Source organism: Balearica regulorum, chromosome 8, assembly GCF_011004875.1.
Source record: "Balearica regulorum gibbericeps isolate bBalReg1 chromosome 8, bBalReg1.pri, whole genome shotgun sequence".
Taxonomy (NCBI): domain Eukaryota; kingdom Metazoa; phylum Chordata; class Aves; order Gruiformes; family Gruidae; genus Balearica; species Balearica regulorum.
Window position 1 is genome coordinate 27,887,632 of NC_046191.1, and position 9,172 is coordinate 27,896,803.

At 48.4% G+C, this 9,172-nt stretch overlaps 1 protein-coding gene across 2 annotated transcripts; it reads left to right on the forward strand.

Annotated features, from left to right (window-relative positions):
• The first annotated feature begins 312 nt into the window (after positions 1-312).
• On the forward strand, positions 313-8,728 carry TNFSF4 (TNF superfamily member 4). Of its 2 annotated transcripts, XM_075759077.1 has the most exons (4): positions 313-510; positions 4,800-4,842; positions 6,476-6,811; positions 6,843-8,728. In XM_075759077.1, the coding sequence occupies exons 1-4, from the start codon at positions 313-315 to the stop codon at positions 6,860-6,862; spliced, it is 597 nt and encodes a 198-aa protein (XP_075615192.1). In that variant the 3' UTR covers positions 6,863-8,728. The 2 variants fall into 2 exon arrangements, with proteins under 2 accessions (XP_075615192.1, XP_075615191.1); XM_075759076.1 differs by having other exon boundaries at positions 6,476-8,728.
• Positions 8,729-9,172: the final 444 nt, after the last annotated feature.

Here is a 9,172-nt window from a genome sequence, read left to right on the forward strand (position 1 = left end):
CTACTTTCAAAGGCCCTTACTCAAAACTGAACTGGGATGCAATAAATCAGCCCCCACATTCACACCAAAAAAAAAAAAGAAAAAAAGAAAAGAAAGAAAGAAAGAAAGGAAGGAAGGGGAAATTCAGATTAGTCACAAAGAAGTTCCCCCGCCTGCTTCTCTGTGTGCATAAAGCAGTCTCCTGAAGGCACTGTCTTCACTTCATCTCTGCTCCTGGGACAGGAGCACCTATAGCTCATCTGCCCCCTGCTCCTCCAGGCTCCTGCTGTGCTCCTGGCCCCTTCCCCAGCAGTTCCTTGCAGCTCGGGTGAGATGGCAGGACAGCCAGATACAGAGCCAAGAAATCAAGACCAGATGGATTGCGAAAGGGAACCTGCAGAGGATGAGTGGAAGAGCTGGCAAAGAGGACAGGTTAGGAACACGCTGCACCTTGTGTCTGCGGCCGCTCAGTGGATATTACTGCTTGCCTGCTTGATTTACCTTGGTATAGATTCTCTGCAACCTTCAACGGTAAGAACTCATGTTCAACCCATTGTCTGCTGGCCTGTAAAGCTTTGTATGGGCTTTATTTTTATTTTTTTAAGAAAAGAAAAAAAGCCGTTACGTTTATCCCTGTTCAAACCACAAGTTTTTAATCCTTTCCTTAATGACTGTCATTCTTTTTTTTTTACATTGCCTGTCCTCAAAACAACATCCAGTATTGCCCAGTGCAGGGGTCTGGAAGGGGATCGTTCCAAGAATGCTCTTTGCACTGGCCACTGGGGGAGGGAGATCTGCCTCCCTCCTGCTCCCTCCCCTACTTGCAGTGACTTGTGTATTTCCAGTTAATTAAATGGGATCATCTGGGTGGATGCTTGCTCTCAGCAAGTGCAAGAATCAGATCCCAAGTTCCTCATAAACGTCTCCTGAACTTTTAAAATGTACTATATGTGCATGCAGATATGTGAGAAAGCAAGGTAGCTTGTGACAACTCTAGAGGATCCCTGAAACATTTCAGCGCGCTCAGCCTGCACATACACTGTGGCCTTAGGAGTAGTCATCTCTATCTGCAGACACCTGTCTGTGTGTGTACATGAGAGACAGAGAGTGATGTGGGCAGAGAGAGTTTTGCGTACATGTAACACCACTGCAAACAATATAAATGAGATGCCTGAAACTCAGAATAGCAAAAATTGCAGCAAATACATTTGCCTCTCTCATATGTTTGCAGGCTGGTGGATTGTCAACAACCTTTCACTGCTATTTCAGTGCCGCTTATGCACTAGCTACTTCTCCTCCCACATCTTCTCCAGGAGCTATGTACCACTTTAAAGCTTGTCGTGCTTCATTTTACCAGAGTTCGTTCTTTCCTCCCACTTACACTTGGCAGAGAAGCAAGCCGGGCATGTAACCATGCAAGGGAGGGATGGCCTTGTACTCTGGGTCCTCTGCACAAGGTTCACTGACCTGAGTCTCAGGGTGGTTATTAAACTACAGAATGATGACCCTGATAACACTGAAAGATAACACTTTTCATTCAGTTCAGTCCTCTTCTTCCACTACTTTGGGAGAGGGAAGTTGCAGTGGAAGCCAGTGGAGAAGGGCAAGCTATTACACAGCTCAAGATGCAGAAACCTCTCCTGGGTCACACTCTGGCTGTGACTCCTCATGTCTCAGTATCTCTCTCTCCTGTAAAAATCTTAACTCAAACCCTCCTCCTCCAGAGGAAGATGGCAGGGGCTGACATTGGTGCCTGCGAGCCTTACAAACCCAAAAGAGCAGCAGCTGAGGAGGGGACACAGTACATGCCTGGAGTTTCCCTTCCTCAACAGAAACGACTGAAACAGAGTGCACGAGGAGCAGCGACTGCAGCAGATGAAAAGTCCAGGCCCTGGGAGTCACCAGAGAACCTTTTCAGATTTAAACACTTGCTAACTGCAGGCTCAGAACCAGTTTCTATTATTTTAAGCAGATAACCTTTGTGTCCCATTTTCACTGCATCATGCTGCACGGAAGCGGTCTTGCGGGCTGTACACGGGGATTTCATTGCACTGGAATTACAGGGCTCAGTGGCACAACCATGAACCAACCATATAAATGTCTAGAGAAGAGGCAGCAGGCAGCAGTACTAATCTGACTTGGCTCTCAGGGCAGTTTAGGGAGATGGACTTGATGGAAGTAGGGGCACAGCAGCACCAGAGTGGCAGGCTGGGAGCGCTGGTCTGTGGGAGCAACCAAAAGGCTGTCCCTGTTCTTGGGAAGAGTCTCCTTCTGCTCTCCAGGGCTGGAGAGTGCCACACTAACTTACTTTAATAGCAAGACAGTAGCTGTGTTTTTTCATGGCAAGACCATATTTGATTACTGTCCATTGTCCTCACAGCTACTAAAAAAAACAACCCTGGACTGTTCTGTGAAAACACAGCACAAATGCTCATGGCACATGCTCAGGAAAATCAGCATCGGCAGCCCAGACCGTGCTTAACAAAAAGGGACAGTGATCTGGTTTCTGCCACGATGCTGCCTGGAGAGCAAGCCTCAGCTGTGATTTCCAAATGAACAAGTTTAAGAAAAAGGTAGTGATAGTCGGCTTTCACATCTGCAAGGCTTGTGAGTTCCCATCTCTGCTGGAATTACCTCCTCTTGCCAGACCAGCTAGTATCAGGCCATGGACAAGCCACTCCCAGGTGTGACCAGGGGATGTGAAACTCCCCGATGGCAAATGCATGGGCACTAAAAGCCTTGAGCAGCTGTTAGGAATTCAAAGGCTTCTAATGATCTGTTGCAGGACGGTTTTGCCTGAACAGGGCAGGAAAAAGTGCAGGAGGAGTAATTGTGCAGAGGTTTAATGTAGATAAGGAAGATATAGCCATAATCCTAGTATCTCCTGGTGTGGAGAAGGTACAATCCACTTCCCATGCACAGTTATCTGCAATCTGTATGACACAGGGAGCCAGGCACATGATTGCAACGGTCCTCGCAGTCGGCGCGTGTTGCTACAGTCCCCTGAGATTTGTGCTTTGTGCAGTACAAACCTATTCCTGAAACTTCTGCCACGTGGCACGGCTCTAGGCACAATGATAGGAGGAAGTCTCATGTTTGGGCATCCAGAACAGGCAAAAATGATGTGGAAACTGTGTGTAAATGATATGGGGAAATATGAAGCAGTCGGTAAGGAGCAATTCTGTGCCCTTAGCCCTCCTGGCATCCTTTCCTGCAGAACAGAGAAAGAGGGGTGACTAACTTTGTTACTAGCTCACAGACGTCCTTCCAGTCCTACAGATAAGTTCTCTCCTCAGCAGAATTTACTAGTAGATAATTGCAAAGTGCTATGTAAAACAGGTAACGTGCATTAGTGACAACGGGGCTGATATTCTTACAATCACTACAAGTTTGTCCACCAACCTTTCTGTGTTTAATACACCTTGTCCACCAGCAGCCAGATGGGACAGATTGCAGTAGATGTTGTTTGACCTCAGAAGATCAAGGGTCCTGGGCTTAGCTATTGTCTTGCTGGGAAACTACCTGGAAATCCCAGCTGCCTGAGCCAAAGAGTGAAATGCTCGTGCACTTAGGTGCCTAGAAAAAGAGTAAGCATAAGACTTAAGCTGCTGAGGCAGTGGATTGGATTAGTAATGCCAGGAGCAATAGTTCCACCAGAGCCAGCGTGCAATAAAAGTTTGTATTTGGTACTTAATTCGGCCTTGCCAGTGGAGCAAGCGGCAGAGCATCAGCTGTGGCAGCACTAGAGGGTGCCAGAGCAGACCTTTCCCACCACCAGCACCCTCTTCATCCTCCGGCACAGACCGCACAGGGCAGCCCGGCTCCAACCTCCTTCCCCTGCCGCTTGCCTTTTTCAGGGTGCAGCACTGAACCTGCAGATTTGCATGTCTGTGCTGACTCTTTACTCTGTTCCAACACTTTCCCTGTGCTCAGAGTGAAGGGGCTGCTCTGTTACTGTAACACATGAGGCCAAATACATGAAAGTCAGCCCAACACACATCTCATCAGCCCACCTTCTCCCTTAGGAAAGCTATGGCATAAGTAAAAAGAACACAGAGCGGCGAGCCTAACCTTTCACTCTTTAATCAGGCAAAACGCTGAACACTTGTGGTTGTGAAGAGACTGCAGATTTGGGCCTCCTGTGGTTAAGATGAGAGATGGGTTTGAGATGCAAAGTTCAGATTTAAAAATCTAATACAGAAGCTTGGTGTTTTGCGTATCTGATCAGTAAGATACACGTTTCTGTACTTGCATTCACTTTTTCTGTTATGCTCATAAAATGCAAATCAATTTAAAATGTGTGTGAATGCACTTCTAAGAGAGCCACTGAGAGACGTGCATCCAGTAACAGCCTGACCCAAAGCGCAATGAGCCATGAAGCCAGACCAACCTGTTAGTGCCCTGCAGGAGGGTGAGACAGCGGGGGTACGGCTGGGTCCCAGCTCCGCACACAGGCACCCCCGGCTGTAAGTCAGACTCGAGGGGGTCATGCAGAAGATGCTCTGCACCCCAAGGTCCTTCCTTACTGTTTAGTCTGACTCGTTTACGTTCGCCAGGATGTTTTTTTAAACAGGACCAACACTACCTGGTGTGCTCTGGAGGGCTCAGCACCGGGCTGGCTAAGAACCACTCTAAAATAATATTTTATAGTAACAATATACAAGCAAGTAAAGAGCATAGCTGGCTAGCAACAACCGTGCCAGCTGAGGCTGGCTGCGGCGCTTTTGGAGGCACGGTCCCGGTAAGAAAACGAAAGCGACAGCGGCGGCAGTGAGGGGCCTGTCCAGTGTGTTAACAAGGATTTCTCTTTTTCTTTTCAGCCTCCGAACAACAAAGTGCCGTGGACTCACATCCGGTACACAGGTGGGTGGGCGTCGGGGCAGGGGGGGCATCCCGGGAGCGCCCCCGGCCCCTCGACGAGCGCCAGTACCCCCGGCGCGCTGCCCCCGCACAGCAGCCGCTACGGCGCAGCGCTGCCCCGGCACCGTGGGAAGGCTCCCGGCTCCGCCGGAACGCTGCCCCGGTTCCCGGACGGCTCTCCGGAGCGTTTCCTGTGGGGGGCTCCCCGGTCGGTACACGGGAGGGCTCCCGGCTCCCCGCTCTGCCTCGCACCGACCCGCGGTCCCCGGGGACCGCCGTGGCAGCCGGTGGCCCCTGAAATGCCAGAGGCTCTTAAGCTCTGCGTGTCACAGCAACGGCTATTTCTTCTGATGGAGGAAGGTGCCAGGAGAGCTGTCTAGGGGTAGAGAGGACAAATCTGATCCAGTGCTGCAAGGTGCCAAAACCAAACAAAAGGGTTTTCCCGGAGTGGAAGAGAAGGGGGGGGGGGAAGAAAAAAAAATCTGCGTGGATTTCTGCCGGGATCCTTACCTCCCTACTAAAACAAGCTTTCACTCTGCGAAAGAACAAGAAAAGTATTTTTGAGAATTTCCTGAGTACACATGGCATGCTCTTGGGGTATTTCTGAAACAAGTCAATGATTTCCTGATTTATGAAAAATGTAAATGATTTCCTGAGGAAGAGCGAGCGAGCATACACACGGTAGCAGAAATAGCAGTGCTCTGTGTGCCAACTACACAGGACGTTTTGACCGATGACGTACCTCAATGATAAAAGCAAATACTAAAATTTTCAAATTGTACAAAAAATTATCATTGAGGGTTTTACTTTCAGTTAATATTGTAAGGTAGCAATGAGTCTAACCTAATAGAAACCTGTGATCTTAGAGAAAAAGCTTGAGAAACTTGGCCTCTGCCCAGAGGGGCTGTGCTGCCTGCCAGGAGACGTTGTGGGTCCCCCCTTGGGCCCAGGGGCATCAGCTGGTGTGCTGAAAACCCAGAAGCGCAGCAGGGAAACATTTCCAGCATAGCCCTGGGAACTGTTACTGCTTTTTCCGAGAGAAAACCTTTCACATGCTAAGTTCTGGTTTAATTTCTCCTGACTCTGCTCCGTATTCATTTGGTTTTTTCCATTTCTGTCTCTACGCTGCTTTTTTATTCTGTCTTCTGTTAAGAAAAACCTAACCCAAAACCCAAAGACAAGGACTTCTGTTACCAGCATCTCCACAGAAAGCACCTTTTCTCTTCCTTCCAGCTCTGAACACTTTTCCCTCTTCTTATTTACTGTCTTTATTTTCTGTTCTTTTTAGGAACCTGTGCTGCCTAAACTCGGAGAGATGCTTTACTTAAATGTCTGTATTTTAAGACAGACAGAAAATAAATAGCGCATAAATAGAAACTTGGCGGAATAATTCATATAAACTGGAGTTGTAGTCCAAAAGGCACAGCTTGCTCAGAAGTGGGAACCTGGAAATTCCACTGTAGATGATGCCTGTCTAGAGTAGATGATATTCTAGCTCTGGTCTGCCCTATTCTCTAGTTCACTCTCTTCCTTTCCTATAGTTTTCCACTTTTCCTGCAGTCAGTCTGTATAAAACAACCCACTTCCAAGAAGACATTTATCATCATGGGATCGTCTTTTCTTTCTTCCATTCCAGGTAAAGCCATCGAAGGCGTAGCCATGAATCTCACAGCAGAAGTAGGCTCTATTCAGATCAGAAATGGTTCCATCATGATCACCTGTGATGGCCTCTACCTAGTGTCCATAAAGGGTGTTATCCATTTCCCCGACCTGGAAGAGGAGGACTTGCTGAAGCTGACGCTGTGGAAGACAGACAAGATGACCAGCAGGGCCCTGTGCGAGCAAACTGTCCAGGACAGCGACAAGGTAGATCTAACCACAGTGCTCTACTTATTTGGTCAAGATAACATCACCCTGTTGACCAGCTGCAATGCCACCGTCGCGGATTTGTCATTTAGCCTTGTGTTACTAAGTCCCTTCGTTTGCTTGCTGTAGAAAATGAGGTATGAGATGTAAGATGTAAAGTACAGCCTTTCCTACCAATCCATTTGCCTGTGGGAGGCTCGTTCTCACAGGCTGTACTTGTACAGGCAGACTACTCTAGCCTCCCTCCTTGGGGCCACGGAAAGCCTCAGCTGGAGCACAGATAAATCACAGTGCAGGTGGGCTTTATATAATGCATACCGTGTTCATCTTTTTGGAGCTCTGCGCAGCTATTTTGCTACCTAGGATGGATCTTTCTACCACTGGAGAAAGGGATGCATGGAGCCCTTGAGGAGAACAGAAATGAAAGCCAAAGAAAGTCATCCAAGCTTAGCTCATACTCAGAGAAACCCTGGGTTTCTCTATTTACTTGACAGTATCTGTATATAGTACAAATGCGCTGTATATTTGCTAAAATAAAAGTCTCGTAAATCAGGAAGATACCTCAAGTGTCTTGAAGCCATTTGGAGAAGGAGGAGAACAGATCTGCTCAACAGCCCTCTGCCTGGCAAAGCAGGAGACAGGGAAGAGACAGCAAGGGACTTCCTTTGCAGTGATCCAGACACATGCTCTCTGACAGGTAAAGGCCATGAAAGAAAGGTGGTATTTTGAAGTGAGCTAACAGGACTGCACTGGACAGCAGAAATGCAGGCCCTACAATGACTATGAGGGTTTTAGGAGCAGCTTTCAAAAGTGGAGGCCCACTGGCTTTTTCCAGCTGTCTGCAGACTACTCCTGAGCTGAGTGAATACCTGGTGGGACATTTACATCTCAACACCAGCTCTTGGAGGTCTTAAGTTGAAGGAGAATCTCCTTCAAGCATGCACACACACACACACACAGACTGGCTTGACCCAAAAATGCACATAAAAATTTGGAAAAATATGAAGACTCTGGATTTGGTGGGTTCTTTCTAATGGAGCAAGTAAAGTCTGCAGGTCTGCGCATCCTCTCCCCTGGGAGGATTCAGATGGTTCCTGTGAGCCTCGCAGTAGACCTTGTCATACAGGTATGTACCACAGAGAGATTCACAGCCACACTCGGCGATGCACCTGTGCACCCACGCGCACCCCGCCTGGCTCCTGCTGAAGTCAGACTGCTCTCGGTGATCCCGGGCTATGCATCCCTCTTCTCATTACAGCTTGTGGCTGCTGAGGACAAGTCCTGCCCTGCCCGCACTGCAGGCAGCACATGACCTGAGCACAGGCAGCGACTGTTGTATTTTTGGTTGAAGTGGGGCAGATTTCAAGGGCAAGTCAACTCCAATGAACTCCAGCACCATTTCAGCATCTCACTGCTGGCTGTACACTCCAAAGTCTTTTGTTAAAAGTATTTATGTATTTATACTGTAGGCATAAGAATATTACTTCAGATTTCTTAGAAACACTGGGAAGGGTTCTGACTTTGGGTTGTCAGCACTAAGCTCCTCTTTGCAGATGCCCCAGAGCGTTCCTGCTTACACAGGCACCGTGCTGCTGCCCACCTCCGCTCCCCAGCTGACCCACTCCTGGCTGGGCACTCCTGTGGGCTCAGGTGCCAAAGGCAGCTAAGGAAATCTTCCAGGCCTTGGTGAACTCTTCCATATGCTTTACGCTGTTGTTGGCAGGTTTTATGAACTTTGTTATCTGGGGCCAGGCCACAGCCCCAGGAGAAACCTCTGTGGCTGAAGCAGTGATTCATGCAGTGCCGAGAAGCAGCTTTTTCTCATCTCAGGACTGAGAAGCTGTGGGTTGTCTTGCACCCGCAGGATGCTCCTCCCCGGCTGCAAGGGGCATTTTTGGCTCTTACCTCTGGCTGCTCTGCCCACCACTGGGACTGATGGCAGCTGTGCCCTGCCCCCAAGCTGGGGTTTGTCACGCTCCCTGGCTGAAGTAAGAACATATTTCCCTTCCTAAAAGCTAATAAAACTTCCCTTTCTAACCTTTGGCCTTGCAGTGTCCCTTGGGGACGGGGTGCTGGTGAATTGTACATTCACTCTGAGCAGACATTTGCACCGGTATGAAAACTACATGAAATTTTCACGTACTTACTTTTTTTTTTTTACCGCTTGGCTTCACTTTCAGCTCTCCCCAAGGGTACGCAGGGCTAACACAGACAAGGCAGGCTGTGTCAGTGGTGCAAAGGACAGCAAGAAAGATTAAGCCTAAACACAAATGGATTTGTACCTCAGATGGGTGCACCCTTTCTTCTTGTTTAGAGCAGGAGAGGGCATTTCACACACTGATTCCTCTGCACTTTCAGGCTGAACATACTGACCTATGTATATACATGTACATGCACTTGTCTTGAAATAAAGGTTGAAGCAATTCAATTCCTGCGAATTATTACTTGAGGGACTGACTATCCTCAC

Excerpts from the sequence above, each read along its gene's own strand:
- TNFSF4 (XM_075759076.1), top strand. The coding sequence starts at position 313 with ATGGCAGGACAGCCAGATACAGAGCCAAGAAATCAAGACCAGATGGAT. Across the intron at positions 511-4,799 it reads ATTCTCTGCAACCTTCAACG|CCTCCGAACAACAAAGTGCC; the intron begins GTAAGAACTCAT and ends TTTTCTTTTCAG. Across the intron at positions 4,843-6,475 it reads GACTCACATCCGGTACACAG|GTAAAGCCATCGAAGGCGTA; the intron begins GTGGGTGGGCGT and ends CTTCCATTCCAG.